General features: G+C 63.1%; 2 protein-coding genes across 8 annotated transcripts; both read left to right on the top strand.

The window, feature by feature from the left end:
• Positions 1–5,090: 5,090 nt before the first annotated feature.
• LOC144273413 (uncharacterized) lies at positions 5,091–7,881 on the top strand. The gene is made up of 2 exons (XM_077831982.1): positions 5,091–5,155; positions 6,033–7,881. The coding sequence occupies exon 2, from the start codon at positions 6,053–6,055 to the stop codon at positions 7,424–7,426; it is 1,374 nt and encodes a 457-aa protein (XP_077688108.1). The 5' UTR covers positions 5,091–5,155; positions 6,033–6,052; the 3' UTR covers positions 7,427–7,881.
• A 1,960-nt stretch (positions 7,882–9,841) lies between these two features.
• PARP2 (poly(ADP-ribose) polymerase 2) lies at positions 9,842–17,923 on the top strand. 7 transcript variants are annotated; one of them, XM_077832120.1, is made up of 19 exons: positions 9,842–9,971; positions 11,011–11,148; positions 11,231–11,349; positions 11,677–11,889; positions 12,241–12,375; positions 13,332–13,402; positions 13,641–13,691; positions 13,830–13,926; positions 14,083–14,158; positions 14,233–14,329; positions 14,757–14,910; positions 15,202–15,340; positions 15,497–15,560; positions 15,644–15,778; positions 15,992–16,116; positions 16,445–16,544; positions 16,693–16,791; positions 16,967–17,091; positions 17,697–17,923. In XM_077832120.1, the coding sequence occupies exons 2-19, from the start codon at positions 11,012–11,014 to the stop codon at positions 17,854–17,856; spliced, it is 2,097 nt and encodes a 698-aa protein (XP_077688246.1). In that variant the 5' UTR covers positions 9,842–9,971; position 11,011; the 3' UTR covers positions 17,857–17,923. The 7 variants fall into 7 exon arrangements, with proteins under 7 accessions (XP_077688246.1, XP_077688253.1, XP_077688251.1 ...); XM_077832122.1 differs by having other exon boundaries at positions 9,874–9,895; XM_077832121.1 differs by having other exon boundaries at positions 9,879–9,946.
• The last annotated feature ends 272 nt before the right edge of the window (positions 17,924–18,195 follow it).

Here is an 18,195-nt window from a genome sequence, read left to right as displayed (position 1 = left end):
CACTGATGGCCACCTTGGCGGCCAGCACTGCCTCCTGGGGACCAGAGAGGGCCAGGTTGCCGGCATCCACCTGGCAGTGCCCTCTGGCCATCACATCCCCGAAAGCTGCTCCCACAGGTCCATCTCTGGCAGTGTGATGAACAAGGTCTCTGTGCATCGGTCTCCCAGGGGAGCTCCCCGTGGGTCCCGGTGGGGGGTTGGCTCCGTCCTCGCCACAGGCCCCTCAGGGCACAGCTTGGCCCCCTCCCGGGCCTTGGTGTCGCTGGTGGGGGGCTGGAGGCACCTCCCAACTCTGCCCCCGAGGACCACCGGTGCACCAAGCTTGCTTGAGAATCGTCCCCAGACGGCCAAGACAGGTCCCATTGTGGCTCGGAGTGCCCAACAGGTTGACAGAGCGGCCCGCAGCAGCGGAGAGGGGCCAGGAACAGCTCAGGGCCCACGCCTGGTCTTGGAGCTCAGCTAGAGACAGTGCCGGGTGGTGGATAGAGCGGGCACCAGCAGCCTGGACACCTGGGTTCTATTTTGGGCTCGGGAAGAGGAGTGGGGATCTAGTGGTTCAAGCAGGGGAGCTGCAATCCAGGACTCCTGGGTTCTATCCCTGATTCTGGGAGTGTAGTGGGTCTAGTGGTTAGAACAGGGGGAGTTGGGAGCCAGGACTCCTGGGTTCTGTCCCCGAGTGTGGGAGGGGAGTGGGGTCTAGTGGTTAGAGCCGGGGTGGGGGGGCTGGGAGCACGAGGAGAGATGTCCCCTCCACAGGGTGCTGGCAGCCAGTGCCGCCTCTGCCCTGGGCCTGAAATGGGTGGCCAGTGCCAACCCCAGCGCTGTGCCTGGCCCCTGGCTGTGCCAGCAGCCCCTAATGGATGCTCCTCTGCTCCATGGGTACCAATCCCCCTCCACCCCGGGCGCTCCCACGTACCTGCTGCACCAGCCTCTGCCCGCACGGCCCTCTCTGGGCTCGCACACCTCCCCGGCTGGGCAGAGGAGCTGCCAGGGCAGATTGAAACCTCCCTGGGTGCCCCGCTGGGGAGTGAAGGTTCCCCCACCTGGGTTTCACTTTCCATTCCTCCCCAGTGCTGGTGAGTTTCATTCTCATGGGTGGGGCGGGGAGGCCTTGGCCCCGGCTCTGGGAGAAGCCACACATCTGAGGTGGAGCTGGAGAGGCCAGGGGCTCCGGGAAGCCAAGTGGAGGGATCACCCGCCGGGCTGGGCACATCCAGAGCAAATCTGGACAATGGGCCAAAGGGTGTAGCTGAAATCTGTCTGCAGAGCGACTCACAAACACCAGCCAGATCTCCTTGTGCCCAGGACTGAATGCTGATCTCAGGCCTCCGGGGTCAAGCCAGAGTTACTCCCGACAGCAGTGGGACAGGGCTGGATTCTGCTCCCAGCCCTGTGGCCTCAATCCGGAGTCACGCCCTGCCTGCAATGGGGTCACTCCATTGGAGGCAATGGAGCCAGGTGCCCAGGTGGTGGATTGTGGCCAGTGCAGCATTTCAGCCAATAGGGTGATGCTGGTTTGTACCAACAGCTGGCCAGCCACGCATGCCGGGGGTGTTTGGGGGGGCATGCACGCTGGAGCAGGGGATGGAGAAGGAAGCTGGGGAAGTCAGCTGGGCAGTTGCAGGTGGATGGATGTGCCAGAGTTGGGCCGGATTTATTGCCCACAACCTGGGGGGGTGGGGGGAGGGAGGTGGGAGTCATCCTATCCCTGTGCAGTGTTATATGTGGCTGTTCCCCAAGTGCCCCATCCCAGAGCTGGCTGCATCTCAGGGGCAGGTGTTCCATCTTCTCTCCTGGGCTACATTTGCCATACCCACCACCCTCCACACCCAGCAGGCAGGGCCCAAGGGGGGAGCTATCAGCCAGGCTCAGAGGGGGAATTTTGGGCCATTGGTGTCACTCGGATCAGGGGCAGTCCTCTGGCACTGCCCCCTCCTGGTATTATGTGTGGACCCCAGCAGCTGGACCCCAATACCCCATAGGCCGTCAGCCAGTGCCAGGGATCCATGTGGTATTACTCTAATGCAGGAGAGGAGAGCCCGTAGGTGTTAGGGGGAAATCAGTCTGTGTGACTGTGGAACTCACTGCTACTCATGTCTGGGATGGTGGAGGGGCAGGGTGCAGACCGTGTGTGGAAAAGGGCTTCGCTGAGCAGGAATCACAGCCCACCAAGCCACCCTGAGTCCCCTGCGCTGTCCCTTTGCTTGGGATTCCTGCGTGAGGGTGGTTCACCCCATGCTGAAATGCAGCTAGCTCTGGGGTGGGGCAGCTGGGGAACAGCTGCACATAACACCACAGAGAGATTCCCGAGGTTGGGAATTGAAAGAGATGGTCTGGCTGGGCTCTGCCCACTAATTCACCTCCCCCTCCCGGCCAGCGGTCACATGGGGCATTTCAATTGCTTCCCAAAAGCTCTTTGAGCCCTGTCTGAACTGCCCGCTGGGTGCAGCTTACATCTCCCCGGAATAAATATTCACCAAGAGCCCTGGGCAGATCTCCACCCAGGGGCAGGTTTCAACTTGCAACCTCCGTGCCATGGCCCCCACCATGCCAGGAGCAATGCCCAAGTTTCCTCCTCAACTCCCAGCCCAGCAATGCTGGGAAAAGCTTGGGAATGTAAGAGAAGCTGGTTTTGGGGGGTGGGGCTGCAGTTCAGGCACCACCTGGGCAAATGGCCCCAATTGGGCTCATGCACCAGACCCAGTGCCCCCAAGATATGCGCCAAGGTTCCAGGCAATGGGGATTCGAAAGCTGCTCTGAAGCAGATCTGGCACCTGCCCCAGCCCCACAGGCAGAGATCTGGCTGGGTAGCCAACAACCCCTCCCTCCAGGGACCCCTACAGCTCAGCCCACAGGGAGGCAGATTGGGTCTTTCAGTCCGGCTGCCCTGGTCCCCAGGCTCAGCACCCCTCAGGCCCAGCACCGCCTTGGGTCCTGGATTCGGCCCGGGACACAGCTCTGGTTTCAGCGAAGCTGGTTTAGCAGGAGGCGCCAGTCTCCTGCGCCCATGGCTTGCCCAGCGCCAGTCCCTATGGGGGGAGGGAATTAGGTGGCTCAGTGACCCAGGGATGCCCTGAGTGGCTAGTACTCTCCCTGCCCCCAGGGATGGGCAACCCCCCGGCCCCGCTGCTACATAACCTGTGTCCCAGGCTCCTCTGCACTTCGTCCCCAAAATCCACTCTAGGCTTTGGGATCCAATGGAAGTTGAGGCTGGGCACCAAGACTCCTGGGTTCTATGCCAACTCTGGGAGGGGAGTGGGGTCTAGTGGTTAGAGCGGGGGGGAGGGCAGGGAGCCAGGACTCCTGGGTTCTATCCTGGCTCAGGGAGGAGAGTGAGGTGCGCTGGCTAGAGTGGGGGGCTGGGTGAGTTGGCATCTCCCTTCCAGCCCCTGTGCCGTGACTGAATCCCACCCCGAACCTGCAATGTGAAGAGGGGTGTCCTGGAAAGACACACCCTAACCCTAATAGGAAAGTGGCCAAGAACTATCACTCCCAGCATCCCTGCTGCTGGTGGACTACTCCTCCCAGCATGCCGTGGATGGGCTAGGCTGGCCATTAACCCTTTGTTCATCGCAGCCCAGAGGGGAATGGGTTGGACTATGGGAAGAACTGTGAGTAGCGACTTTCCTGCACTGCTGTCATCTCCGTGCACACACACCAGGCTCTCTGTAATCTGCATCTACACGTAGTTCAGGCTGCTTGGCAGCACATTGTCCCTTTGCAGAATGCTGAAGCATGCCAAACGAAACCTAGCCAAAGCAGGAAATGCACCGTTAAGGGTGCCTGCGTCACCTTAACTCTGCCCTCATTCTGTGACTCCCCATGAACACAGGTAGTGTAGTGCTCCGCCATGAGCCCCGTGGTGGCTGAGATGCACAAAGCTTTTCCCCTCCTTTCCCAGCCCCCTTGTGCCCTCAGGCGTCCTGGAACATGGTGAAGAGACCAAAAGCTTGCCCACCCCACCCTCCTTCCAGCCCCCTGGAGCAGGCTGTAGCAACGGGGGTTATGTGGCCGCAGTCCAGGCGGTGGGCAGCCTCACGCTAGCAGGTGGCAGCAGTTGTTGGTGAGATGAGGATGGTAAATTGCTGGAAAACCCAGCCTAGCATGGGGACTTCAGGGCCCTTCAACGGGCAGGCTGGGAGGAAAGGGCACTGGGGGAGGGGCCAGAAAGGGGTGAAGGGGGCCCCAAATCCCCACACACACAGGTCGGAGGGCAGGGAGAGGTGCTCCGTCCCACCTAGGGGCTGGACCCCTCAGATCTGGGAGCACACACAGGAGCGGAGAGCAAGTGGGACTGACAGTTGCCCCTGCTCTTGTTCTCCCCAGTGTCCCCCCACACACCTCCAACCCCAACCTCTCTCCCCTTCCCTGCCACCCAACCCCATTTATCTCCCTCCCCATAGCCCCCCTCTCCTCACTGCAGCCACAAATCCCTCTCCTCCTGTTCCCCACCCCCTGCTCCCAATGCCCCTCCCCTCCCAGGATCCACTCACAGGGAGATTTTTCCCCAAATACTTTGGGGAGTGCGGGAAGGGGGATGTTGGGGTACAGTGGCAGAGCTGGGGATACAGGGGTGGGGGGTCCATGAGAAGAGCTGGGGTGCACTTGCAGGGCTGGGATACAGAGTGGCTGGGGGTGCAGGGGCTGAGCTGTGAAGTAGGCTGGGGTGTAGCCAGGGGCAGGTCTGGGGGTGCATGGGGAGCGATGGGGGTACAGCGTCTGGGGGTGCACAGAGGGAGCTGGGGTGAAGAGGGACTGGATGCGCTGGTAGGATTGGGATACAGAGGGGCTGGGATGCAGGGGCAGAGCTGTGGGTGCAGGGTCTGGGGTTACCTGGGGATAGCTGGGGTGTACTGGCAGGGCTGCGATACTGAGGGGCTGGAGTGCACAGCAGAGCTGGGGGTATGGGATGGGGGGTGCACAGTTGGGGTGCACGGGGAGCTGGGGATACAGGGTTTGAGGGTGCACAGGGAGAGCTGGGGTGCACTCGCAGGTCTGGGGGTACAGGGCCATACACCCTCCCAGCACAGGGGCGGGGAGGCCCCGCGGTGCATGCCGGGAGCTGCAGGCCCGCGCGGGGCATGCCGGGAGTAGTAGTCCAGCCCGGGGACACTGGCTCTGAGCGGTGTCCGGGCGGAGCGCGGCGCCCCCTGCGGTAAGAGCTGAGCCGGGCCAGCGCTGTGGGGGCGGGGGCCGCTTCGGCTGCTGGGCTCGGAACCCAAGAGTCCGGCCCCCTCCCCCGCCAGCCACCAGACCCCGGGCTGGGCTCGGAACCCAAGAGTCCGGCCCCCTCCCCCGCCAGCCACCAGACCCCGGGCTGGGCTCGGAACCCAAGAGTCCGGCCCCCTCCCCCGCCAGCCACCAGACCCCGGGCTGGGCTCGGAACCCAAGAGTCCGGCCCCCTCCCCCGCCAGCCACCAGACCCCGGGCTGGGCTCGGAACCCAAGAGTCCGGCCCCCTCCCCCGCCAGCCACCAGACCCCGGGCTGGGCTCGGAACCCAAGAGTCCGGCCCCCTCCCCCGCCAGCCACCAGACCCCGGGCTGGGCTCGGAACCCAAGAGTCCGGCCCCCTCCCCCGCCAGCCACCAGTCCCCGGGCTGGGCTTGGAACCCAAGAGTCCGGCGCCCTCCCCCGCCAGCCACCAGACCCCAGGCTGGGCTCGGAACCCAAGAGTCCGGCCTCCTCCCCCGCCAGTCACCAGTCCCTGGGCTGGGCTCGGAACCCAAGAGTCCGGCCCCCTCCCCCGCCAGCCACCAGACCCCGGGCTGGGCTCGGAACCCAGGAGTCCGGCCCCCTCCCCCGCCAGCCACTAGACCCCCCTCCCCGGGCTGGGCGCAAAACACAGGAGGCTGAGCTCCCAGCCCCACAACGCCCCAAGCTACTAGTCCCCACTCCTCCCCCTTCCAGAGCTGGGATAGAACCCAGGAGTCCGGACTGCCAACTGGCCCACTCTACACCTAACTCCCCACCCCCGAGTGGTGACAGGCCGGCCTGGGGTGCTGTCCATCTCCCTGATGTTTCTCCTCCCGCAGGTGCTGGGACGTGGAGCAGGATGGCCCAGGGGACCCCTCCTGTGATGTTGACCCCAGCTGGGCTCGCGTCCCTGCGGCGGGGTGGAGCCAGTGCTCCCCAGCAGGAGGGGGACAGCGGGCACCAGGCTAGTGGAGACGTAGGGCCGGATGTGTGGCGGGAAGAGGCGCATGGAGACACGGGGACGCTCTCAGATCTGGGCAGCCGAAGGAAGGGGGACCACGGGAGCCAGGCCGTGGGGGAGGGGGAGCAGACGAGGGCCAGGGGACAGGCTGTCCCGGCGCGCCCCCGGCGTTACGGGTGCAGCGTGTGCGGCAAGGCCTTCTCGCAAAGCTCCACGCTGATCGTGCATCGGCGCTCGCACTCGGGTGAGCGCCCCTACGCCTGCGAGGAGTGTGGCCGGGCCTTCGCCCAGAGCTCGGGCCTGGCCAAGCACCGGCGGGTGCACACGGGCGAGCGCCCCCATCCCTGCCCCGAGTGTGGCCGGCGCTTTGGCAAACGCTCCAACCTGGCAGTGCACCGGCGGGCCCACACCGGTGAGCGCCCCTTCCCCTGCCCCTCCTGCCCCAAGGCCTTCGCCCGGCGCGCCGACCTGGCTGTGCATGGCCGCACCCACACCGGGGAGCGGCCCTACCGCTGCGCCGACTGCGGCAAGGGCTTCAGCACCGGCTCCAACCTGGCGCAGCACCGGCGCACGCACCAGCCCGATCGGCCTTACCGCTGTGCCCAGTGTGGGAAGGGCTTCCCTGGCAGCTCGGAGCTGCTGCGCCATTGGCGCTCCCACACCGGGGAGCGGCCTTACCGCTGCGGCGTCTGCGGCCTGGCCTTCGCCCACAGCACAGTGCACCGGCGCCACCAGCGGGCCCACCTGGAGGAGTCACCCTATCGCTGCGGAGACTGCGGGCGCAGCTTCGCCCAGCGCTCTGACCTGGTGGTGCACAGCCGCACACACACCGGCGAGCGGCCCTACCGCTGCCCCGACTGCCCCAAGGCCTTTGCCCAGAGCTCCCACCTGGCCACCCACCGGCGCAGCCACACCGGCGAGCGCCCCTACCGCTGCCCCGACTGCCCCAAGGCCTTTGCCCAGAGCTCGGCCCTCACTGTGCACCGGCGCACCCACACCGGCGAACAGCCCTATGCCTGCGCCGAATGCGGCCGACGTTTCCACCGCAGCTCCAATCTTATCCGTCACCAGCGCACCCATACGGCCGAGCGCCCCTTCGCCTGCCCGCAGTGCAGCCGACGCTTCCACCGCCGCTCCAACATGGTGGTGCACCAGCGCACCCACGCCCGGGCCAAGGGGCGCTGCCCGCCGGCCACCGGGGATGCTGCCCGCTGGGGGTCCTTGGAGACAGAGAGCCCTAGCCCTGTGCCCTCTGCCACAGGGACTACATAGCCCTGTCCTGGCCCTAGAGCTATGCTTGGACGCTGTGCTCTCCTCAGCCCGTGCCGGGCACAGCGCCCCCAAAAGGCCCTCAGTGAGGCAGGGCAGGCAGAAGGCTGGCACCAGCCTGGCAGGGAGAGTGCTTGGCACGGCCCCTTTGCCCAGCCACAAGGCCCAGCTGCAGTAGCAGCAGTGAGACGAAGTCGGCCGGGAGCTCAGGGGCCATGTTTGCACCTCGAGAGCAGTTAGCCGGGGAACTGCCCCCTCCATTGCTGGGTGCCGTTACAGCCAGACTGTGCTGGGAGCCAGGCGCTAGCTCCACCACCAGATAGGTGGTGGCCGCTGGGATCTTTGCCAGCTCCCGGCTCTGGAGTTCAGGGCCCAGCTACCGCCGGGACGAGGATGAGGATGGGCTGTGGGCTGCAGGCTGCATGTGGGGAGGAGGAGAAGCTGGGGCTGGGTTCAGATGGGCAGATGCTTCTGTTTTGAAATAAAGCATTTGTACCCTTTTGTGAGACAATCCCTGTTTCCTCAGGGGCCGGGAGCTTGGCCCCAGGGGCCTTCGTCCCACTGGGAAGCCACCCTCCCCAATGGTATGTGGAATCCTACCCACACCTGGGTCATGCCCAGCCTTAGAGCTCATGGGTGGGGAGGAGGGGCAGGACACATGGTCCCAGCATGCACTGTGAGCGTAATGCTCTCCCCTGGTCTGGAGCACCCAGGTGAGAGGAGGCAAGCTGAAAATCTGGGGGGAGAGGAAGAAAATAATCTGCATGGGGGGAGGAGCAGAAGGGCCCATAGTTGGGACACTGGGGGGCTGGTCTGTAGTGGCTTTATGGGCCAGCCTGAAATAGGCTGGATTAGCGAAACTGCCCGAGTCCTGGTCTGGATGAGTTATAATAACCAGACTGGGGCCATCTATACAGGATCTTGGGGAGGGTTCCAGTGATCTGAACTGGGCTACGAGTCCCTGTGGTCCATATGGGACTATATTGGCCCAGGCAGGGGGCTTCATAGATTCCAAGGCCATAAGGGACCATTGTGATCTTGACTGACCTAGTATCTCACAGGCCAGAGAACAGTCCCAAACAATTCCTGGAGCGGGTGTTTTGGGGAAACATCTGAGCAAGATTTAGAAATTGTCAGCGATGGCGAATCCACCCGGTTCCTGGGACATTGTTCCCGTGGTTAATTACTCTCCTCATGAAAAAGCTATGCCTGATCGCATGGACCAGATTGGATTGGGATATATGGCCTGGCATGTGTCTGTAGTGGGTGAGATGGCTTTATTCTGTAAGAGCCCACAAAGGGGTGCTGGTCAATATGGGATTATAAGGCCTGGGTGGAGGGAGGTCAGATGTAAAAGGGTTTGGAGGAGAATGCTCTGAATTGGGTTGTGAAACCATATAAGGGGTTGACGGAAGGGTCCGTATACAATTACCTCCTGGTCTGTACTGGAATATATGGCCTGGGGTAGAGCAATCCCAACTGACAAAGCTGTATTGCCCTGATGTAATTATCTGTTGCATCCAAAGGGGGAATAAGTGAAGGTCGCAAGGTCAATTGCTGAAAACATAGCCAGTGGCTCGATGCGGGCTGTATCACCCTACAGCCCTAAGAACAGGGTTGTGTGGTGTCCAGCACCCGGGCCCTGCCTTTTTTGGTTGCATGGAATAAGCAGCAGGTCAATATCTTGGGTCAATATCAGTCGGTGGGCAGCTCTGGGCTGTATTCACAGATCCGGATCTCACAGTAGTATCTGAGCCCATCACAACTGTCAGTGACTTTATCTTCCCCATGGCTCTGGGGGAATGGCAGGGGGGTTTATCCCATCTGACAGCTGGTTTGCATGAGTTTGTGGGGAGACTGCAGGGCCCATACAGGTCTATATGACCTATGGCAGGCAGCAAGGAGGGTGCAAGGCACATACAGGGTGGCTGTACAGAGGGTTCAGGATGTCCACCCGAGGGGAAGCAGGCTGAGTGGGGTTGGGGACCCCCTCAGGCCCATCGCACTGAACCACTGGCTGTTGGGAGGTTGCAGGGCCCATATAGCTCTGTATGGCCTTGGAGACGGGAGTATGAATTGGTCACCTTCTGAGCGGCAGCCCCTGCAGAGTTAGGGGCTATATAACGCTCCCTGATATTCTGAGTTTACAGGTGACGGTGAACGAGTGGAGCAACTTTCGGCATGAGCCATGGCGTATGCAAATCGCACCCCTTCCACGTCTGCACAGAAGAAGGGTCTAAAGAGGGTCTAAAGGGGAGCGCGAACTCCCAGCATGCACCACCCCCGCTATGCAAATGCCCGGGCTCCGCCCGCCGTTGAGTGTCGGCGATCGGGTGAGCTAGGTGTGTCTCCCATAATGCATTGCGCGCCAACCCGCTTGACTGCTTAGGGGGCGGGGCTCGGGCCCCTCCACGCCAGCGACCGCAGGGGCAGGGGACGGGGCTAATGCAAATGAGCGATATGCAAATGAGGGTGGGCTGCGCGAGAGTTCGGTTACCGGAACGTTTCCTGGAGCGCGCGCGGGTGGGAGCCGCCGCCGCGCCGCCAGGTGGGGGGAGGGGAACCCTAAGGGGGTGCAATGGGGCGGGTGAGCATTGGGGGAAGGGTGCAGGGAGAGGTTGCGGTGCAAGGGGGTGGGTTTGCAGTGAGGGAGGGGTGCTGAGGGACCTTACGGGGTGCCATGGAGCTGGGGTTGCAGTGGGGGAGGGTTGAGGGGGAATGCAGGGCGACCCTAGGGGGTGCAACAGGGCTGGGGTTGCAGTGGCGGCCTGGGGGCATGCCGTGGGGGAGGGGGTGCTCTGGGAGTCGGGGGGTGGGGTGTTCTGGGCGCAGGGAGTAAGGGTCCTGGGCAGATTGCACGGAGGGTTAGGATATTGCATTGGGGGTGGGGGACGCAGTGGGGTCCGGAGCTATTGCAGAGTTGCAGCAGGGGAGGGAACTGGTTCATGGATCGCTCCGTAGATTATGATGGTCCATATAGGGCTGTGTGATTGGCCAGGGGACGGGAGGGGACATGCTCATTCATACAGGGCTGGGTTTTGCTGGTATATACAGGGCTGTGTGGATCTCCATAGGCTGGTCTGTATAGGGTTAAATGGTGGGGGGGGCGCTGATCCACACAAAGCTGTATGGATTGCCGTAGCCTGGTCAATATAGGGTTATATTGCCAGAGGGGTGGGTAAGAGACTCTGTGGATTGCAATACAATGGCCCATCTGGGGCTCTAGGACCTGGGGGCGGGGGTTGTGCTGGTACATACAGGGCTATATGGATTTCGATAGGATGGTCTGTACAGGGCTATATGGCCTGGAAGGGGGGGTGGTCCACACATGGCTGTATGGATGGCAGTAGAATGGTCTGTATGGGGCTATATGACCTGGGATGTGTGTGTGCTGGTCCATACAGGCTGTATGGATTTCGGTAGGATAGTCTGTATAGGGCTATATGGCCTGGAGCGGTGCTGGTCCATACAGGGCTGTATGGATTGCAGTAGAATGGTCCATATGGGGCTATATGGCTTGGGGATCACAGTCTGTGGATCCCTGCCTCCCTTCTCTCTGCTCACCAGCCCTCCCTTGTCACTCCCAGGATGAGCCGGAAGCGGAGGGCAGCCGAGGCAGGAGACGTGGGCCTGGCACTGGAGCTGCGCTGGGAGTGGCAGGACCCTGGTGGCACCTGGCATTGCTTCGTGCCTGAGCAGAGCGAGGTACTGACACAGGCGGCCAGGTGAGTGCCCTGGCGGGGGCATGTCATGACCTGGGCTGTGGTGGGGGAGTCACAGGCCCTGAGCTGCTTCCATCTCCCCCAGGGCAGGGAAGCCCAGCGTGACTGTGGGCTCCTGTGTGGACCTGCGGCGGATGGTGCAGCAGAACGGACAGACGGGGCAGGACAGATGCGTGGCAGCAGCCATCCAGGACCAGGACTCCTGTGAGTGCCCAGGGACCCCTGGTGGGGGGAGCGGTGTTGTCCCGGACGCCTGGGTCCCATGCCCTGTCCTGATCACTCCCCCGAGTTATGGGGCCCCCTAGGGGTGAACACCCTGCTCTGCTATCCGGACACCTGGGTCCCATGCCCAGTCACGGTCACTGCCCCAGATGCTGGGAGCTGGGGGGCCCCCCGGGGTGAACACCCTGCACAGCCACCTAGACACCTGGGTTCAATGCCCCGTCACAGTCACTGCCCCAGAGGTTGGGAGCTGCAGGGCCCCCGAGGGGTTAGTGCCAGCAGGGAGCTAACAGGATGCCTGCGGCCCAGATTTCGTGTGGTGCTGGCAGGGGGACAAAGAGGGGCAGTGGCTGCCCTACCCTGCCGACACCTGCCTGGCACTGGAGGGTGCGCGGCGCGGCAACGGGGGGCCCAGCCTAGAGGTGACGTTCAGCCAGACCCGCTACACATTGGACACGGCCCAGATGACCCAGACCAACGTCAGAACCGGATACCAGCGCCGGATGGAACGGAGGGAGTCAGGTACGAAGGGAGCCAGGACTCCTGGGTTCTCTCCCTGGTTCTGGGAGGTGAGTGGGGCCTAGTGGGTAGAGCGGGCTCTGTGGGAAGCTGGGGGAAGGGGTTCAGGCTCCCAGGGCCCAGTTCCGGTTGGTGAGCAGGTCTCAGGTACCCGGAGTGGGGCAGGCCTCGCTATCAGAGCGTAAGCTCGTTAGTCGTTAATCATCCCCCAGGGAGCTGGCCGGAGAATCTGATGCTAGGCATAGCTGGGTCATAGCGACGACGCCCAGGGTGGCTCGCCTGGCACTGAGATGCGGCCAGCTCTGGGGTGTGGCACCCTCCCCTCCCCCTCTGACCTGTGGCCTCTCTCCACAGATGCTGTGGATGACGATGGGGCATCTGAGCCCAGCTCCATCCCTGGCTTCTCGTCCCCACAACGGCCCTCAGCACCAAAGAGACCCCGGGATGGTGGGGCCAGCCCCAACCCCGGAGCCGGGGGAGAGAGCACAGGTGAGGGGTGGCAAACTACAGCGCCCATGCTCTGTCAGCCTCTCTCTGCCAGCTGTTTGCTCCAGCCCTGGTTTTATGGCTCTTCCCCCTTCCAATAGTTTAGCATCTAAAATGTGTGCCCAGGAATCCCAGCTGTCCCCCACCACCTCACTGCTCCTGGAGGAGTCACTTCGCATTGGTCCATGCTCAGCCTCGTTCTGTGGTTCTGTGTAGCCGTCTTGGCGTCACTTCCCCCTCCACCAGCCGGCATCACCGACAAAAGTGTCCTGGCTACAACGGCGATGATGTGTGGGGATCTGTCAGTTAGCCAGTTTTTAATCCGTGTTTCGGGCACTTTGTCACTAGCCCGCAGCGCTTGGTTTTCAGTCAGGTCACACAGTGCCAAGTCGCACACCATATAAAGTTCCCTGTATCGACAAAACCCATAATGCCACTAATAGATGAGATCAGCTTTGTTTGTTTTTTGTGAAACCTGCCTGCCTTGTTGAGGTTCCTGTGCTTTTACCTGGATCGTGTGAATCCCGTGTCAGCTTTTGTGTTATTCTGCCCAGGCTTTTCGTCAGGCTAACCAGCCTAAAGTTACTCACTTGCGCTGCACCCGTCTGCTCTTTGGGAATGTCCCCGCTATCCCAGGATTGATTTCAAATGAATGCCAGCAGGTCAGAGATTATCTCGGCCAGCTCTTTTGCAACTCTTGGGTGCGAGTTAGGCAGCCAAGCTAATTTGGAAACGGGTGTGATTTATAAGCGCCTCCCTTATCCTGCGCTAGGAGTGCATGGTCTGGCCTTGTTCCAAATGTCGCGCAGACATCGGCCTTGTGGCTGCCTGGGAAGGGGCCGGTGGCATGGCTGGAGCTCCGTTGTTCCTCGTGCGCCAGGCCCTACCTTGGCTCAGGTCCCCAGGATCCCTGCACTGATATCTCTTAACCCCTCCCCCTTTCTGTTTGTCAACCCCAGAGGTCATCAAGACCCTGATTGTGAAGGGGAAGGCACCGGTGGATCCCGAGTGCTTGGCTAAACTGGGGAAGGTAACGCAAGACCTCCTGCCCTGGGGCTGTCCAGTCCCCACCCCCCTGAACCAGCCAATCCCTGACCTGGAGCGGGATCAGAGCCAACGCCCCCTAGAGAGGAAAAGCCCCACACCCCTGAGCCAGTCAATCCCCACTGGGGTGGGATAGGGGCCAGCGCCCCTTAGAAGGGACTGCCCCTCATCCCATCCCTTCTGAGGGTCAGTTGCAGCTCAGAAAGTGCCCATCTCTCCCCCAGGCCCATGTTTACTGCGAAGGGGACAATGTCTACGACGTGATGCTGAACCAGGTGAGTGCGGCACTGTGGCCCTGCTGGCCAGGGGCACCACCTGCCCAGGATCTGTGACAAGGAGGGCTGCTGCGGGCAGAGACGCCCCCAGCCCTGTCCCTGACGCTCAGCCCCCATGTCTGTCCGTCCGTCCCCCAGACCAACCTCCAGTTCAACAACAACAAGTTCTACATCCTACAGCTGCTGGAGGACGATGGGTCGCGGAGCTACAGTGTCTGGATGCGCTGGGGGCGCGGTGAGCGGGGCGGGGGCCATGGGGGGCTGGGTGAGTGTCGTGGGCACCAGGCATGTGGCACGGGGCTGGGGGTGTGTGGCCAGGGGCTGGGATGTGGCAGGGGTTGGGGTGGCGGGGCAGTGCCCCCCCATCACCACATCTGTCCTGTCCCTGCAGTGGGGCAGCCAGGCCAGCACATGCTGGTGTCCTGCGCTGGGGACCTCGCCCAGGCCAAGGAGATCTTCACTAAGAAGTAAGTCCCTATCTTCTCCCCCAAACCCCTTGGAGCTTGCCCCCTCCTCGCCCTCCTCTCTGGTCTCTCCCCAGGTTCCTCGACAAGACCAAAAACCACTGGGCCGAGCGGGGCAACTTCCAGAAAGTGCTGGGCAAGTACGACCTGCTGCACATGGACAGCCGACCCCCCGTGAGTGTGACCCCCCCACGGCCCCCCATAGCCCCGTTATGACCTGCACATGGACAGCCGACCCCCCGTGTGACCCTCCCTACGGCCCCAAGTTCCCCTACAGCCCCCCCCTGAGATCTGCACATGGACAGCCGACCCCCAGTGTGACCCCCTCCCACAGCCCCCCATCCCCCTTCATCTCCCAGTCCCCCTACAGGCCCCCCATGCAAGCTGCACATAGACAGCCGGCCCCCTGTGAGTGTGACCCCCCCCCCCCACAACCCCCTGCCCCATACGACCTGCACGTGGACCTGTGACCCCCATGCAGACCCCCCATCTGGCGTGGGGAAGTAGTAAGCCGTGTCCCACCTCCGTGGGAGTGTTGGGGGGTGACGGGAGGGGGGTGCTCCGGGCACTGCTGGGAGATGCAGTAACCACTCCCCTGCAGGCCACAGAGCTGAGCTGCGCGGGGGCCCCCCAGCCCCAGCTGGCCTCACAGCTAGACCCCCGAGTGCAGGCGCTGCTGGGGCTGGTCTGTGACCTGCAGGCCATGGAGGAGATGGTGCTGGAGATGAAGTATGACACCAAGAAGGCCCCTCTTGGTGAGCCCCCCATGGGCGTGGGGGAAGGGATGGGGGCGTAGGGGCTGGCAGTTCTGACCCACTTCCCCCCAGGGAAGCTGACAGCAGATCCAGGCTGGGGTTGGGGAGGTTCTGGGGGTCAGGGGATCTGCAGGGAGTTGGAGGACCCCCCCCATGGGCGCTGGTGGTTCTGACCTACTTCTGTCAGGGAAGCTGACAGCAGATCCGGGCTTGGTTGGGGAGGGCTCTGGGGGAAGTTCAGGGGCCCCTGGGGGGTGCCAGGTGCTGGTCGTTCTGACCCGCTCCCCCCAGGGAAGCTGACGGCAGAGCAGATCCGTGCTGGGTTCCAGTCACTGCAGAAGGTGGAGGCAGTTCTGCGAGCCGGGGACACCGGGCGGGCCCTGCTGGAGGCCTGCAACGAGTTCTACACCCGCGTGCCCCATGACTTTGGGTCAGTGCCCCCCCTCTACCCTCCCACAAGTGCTCCTGCCTTGCTCATGCCCCCTGGCACCCTTCCCAGCATGCCCCACCCTGCTGAGTGCCCCCTGCCTAGGGTTGGCAACTTTCTACTCCCAAAAAAACAAACACCCTTGCCCCGCATCCCCAGGCTCCGGACGCCCCCATTGATCCGGACACGGCAGGAGCTTCAGGAGAAGGTGCAGCTGCTGGAGGTGAGTTGGGAAGGGGGTGAGGATCTGTCCCTCCATCTCTCTGTCCATCCCCCTCTGACCCGCCAACTCGCCCCACCACCTAGGCCCTGGGTGAGATCCAGATTGCCATCAGGCTGGCACACTTGGAGCTGCACGGCCAGGAGCATCCCCTGGACCAGAGCTACCGCAAGCTGGGCTGCGAGCTCCGCCCCCTGGACCGGGACTCCGCCCACTTCCAGGTCAGGGGGCTGCGTGGGCTGGGAGGGCCCAGAAGTGGGGAAGCTGGGGGGCAGCTGCGGGGTTTCAGCAAAGGGGGCAGTGTGGGGCTGGTGAGGGGGCAGTGATCAGGGGCACCTGTTGAGGGGAGGTTGAAGATGTGGGGCTGAAGGGGGAAAGGCAGATAGGGAGGGGGGCAGGGCTGGGGTTGGCTCAGACCCCATGGCTCCCCCCAGGTGCTGGAGCGGTACCTGCTCTCCACCCATGCGCCCACCCACCGTGACTACTCTATGGAGCTGCTGGAGGCCTTCGCCCTGCGCCGGGCTGGCGAGCCCCCCTTCTGCACCAGCCTGCCCAACCGGTGAGGGGCTGGGGGGAGCGATCCAGGGGGCTGGGCTGGGGGGTGTCCTGGGGCCAGTAATCCAGGGGGCAGGAGCAGCTGGGGGGAGCACGGGGTGGGAAGAGGTAATTTGTCCTGGGCCTGGGGGGTTACGTCTGTCTGCCCTCCGAGCTGAGCGCTAGAGACAATTCATGCTTGGGTGCAGGAGGTGGGGCAGGGGTTGGATTCTAGCCAGCAAAGGGGCTGGGTGCGGGGAGGGGAGGGGAGGGGAGGGGCAGGAGGCTAGGCATGGGAGGGAAGGTTTTGGGGGCTGGGAATGGGGCTCACCCCCCCCATTGTTTCCCCCCAGGATGTTGCTGTGGCACGGCTCCAGGCTGGGCAACTGGGTGGGGATCCTGAGCCAGGGGCTGAGAGTGGCGCCCCCTGAGGCCCCTGTCACCGGATACATGGTGAGATTCTCCCTTGCCCCCAGCTATCTCCCCACCCCCCATTCAGTCCCCTCCCAGCTGCCTACCCTGCCACCTGCCTATCCCCCCCTCGGCCCTTTCCGAGCCCCCTCCCACTCAGATCCTGACTGCCCCCTGCCCCCCGCCCCAGTTCGGGAAGGGCATCTACTTTGCAGACATGTCGTCCAAGAGCGCCAACTACTGCTTCGCCTCACGCCAGCGCGACGTGGGCCTGCTGCTGCTGTGCGAGGTGAGCACCACCCCAGAGCCAGCTACATTGCGGGGAGCCTGCCTGGCTCTGGGAGGGGAGTGGGGTCCTGTGGTTAGAACAGGATGGGGCTGGGAGCCCGGCCTCCTGGGTTCTCTCCCCGCTCTGGACAGGGTGGACGGGCAGCTGTGGACTTGGTGCCCCTCTCCTGTTGCAGGTGGCCCTGGGCGAGTGCCAGGAGCTGCTGGAGGCAAATGCTGAAGCTAGGAAGCTGCCACCTGGGAAGCACAGTACCAAGGGGCTGGGGAAGCTAGCGCCCGCCCCCGCCAACAGCGTCATGCTGTGAGTACCGGGGCAGGGCTGGTACCCCATCGCGCTTGCCCTGAGTGATGGGGGCCCGGTAGGGACGGTATGAGGGGGGAAACTCTGCCCTGTGGCACGATGCTCCAGCCTGGATCACCTCCCTCTGCCTTGGCACAGTGCTAGAGGGGGGCACCGTCACCCCTGCTCGAGACTCGCTTGGCCCCAGGAGAGGCTGCTTTGGGGAGCTTTCCTGGGGCTCCTTGTTGCAGGGCCCCCCCAGTTTATTTTGTGCCCCCAGGCAAGCTGATGGGGACACTTAGAGCCAGCCTGGACCCCCCCCGGTTTGGTTCCAGGCCCAGAGGAGAAATTGCTGTGTCACATTTGAACAGCTCAGCCCCAGCCGGGGGCTGACCCAGCTGCCAGCTCAGGGCAGTGGGTGAAGGCTGGCGAGGGGAGAACCCAGCCTGCTGCAGTGGGTCAAGCGGAGCCAGGTGCCCTTCACAGCTGCTGCTTGGTGCCAGCCAGCAGAGGGCTCAGGGGAAAGAGCAGCAAACCCATACAGCCCAGGAGCCGTAGGGGAGAGAACTGGGCAGCTGGCGGGGTTGAGCTTCCCTTGCTGTAACCCCTGGCTCATCTGCCCCTAGGGATGGGGCTGCAGTGCCCCTGGGCCCAGCAGTGGAGACGGGCGTGACAAACCCCCATGGCTACACCCTCAACTACAACGAGTTTGTCGTCTACGACCCGGGCCAGGTGCGGATGCGCTACCTGCTCCAAGTGCGCTTCAGCTTCGTGGAGCTGTGGTAAGGGGCCCTGGGTGCCTCCTGGGGAAACGGCCCTCTGCCTTCCTACTGCAATAAATTTGGTACCCGTCCCTGATTGCGCCCTGCTGCATTTCTAGCTGCAGCCACTAGGGGGCAGTGTGCTGGAAAGGGGGGACAGGGCTAAGCCCAGCAGGAGGTGTTTCTCCCCCCAGTCAGGCATGGGGGCTTGAGATACAATGTTGCGATCCTCTTGCCCCCATTCAGCCCTATGGAAAGGCCAGAAGCAGTAACACAAGGGTGGGGGCCCGGGCCTGATAGTTACCAAGTTTCTCAAGGGACCCGGTGGGGGGGCGGGGAGAGACGGGTCTCTGGCCTCTTAGCC

The sequence above is a fragment of the Eretmochelys imbricata genome, chromosome 13 (genome assembly GCF_965152235.1).
Source record: "Eretmochelys imbricata isolate rEreImb1 chromosome 13, rEreImb1.hap1, whole genome shotgun sequence".
NCBI classification, from domain to species: domain Eukaryota; kingdom Metazoa; phylum Chordata; order Testudines; family Cheloniidae; genus Eretmochelys; species Eretmochelys imbricata.
Note: the sequence above shows the minus strand (reverse complement) of the source record. Positions and strands in the feature narration are given on the sequence as shown.

Bases quoted from the DNA above. Each gene is read 5' to 3' on its own strand.
- LOC144273413 (XM_077831982.1), top strand. From the start codon at position 6,053: ATGGCCCAGGGGACCCCTCCTGTGATGTTGACCCCAGCTGGGCTCGCG.
- PARP2 (XM_077832120.1), top strand. From the start codon at position 11,012: ATGAGCCGGAAGCGGAGGGCAGCCGAGGCAGGAGACGTGGGCCTGGCA. The intron at 13,403-13,640 runs GTAACGCAAGAC...TCTCTCCCCCAG, and splicing joins GCTTGGCTAAACTGGGGAAG to GCCCATGTTTACTGCGAAGG. The intron at 15,779-15,991 runs GTCAGGGGGCTG...GGCTCCCCCCAG, and splicing joins GGGACTCCGCCCACTTCCAG to GTGCTGGAGCGGTACCTGCT.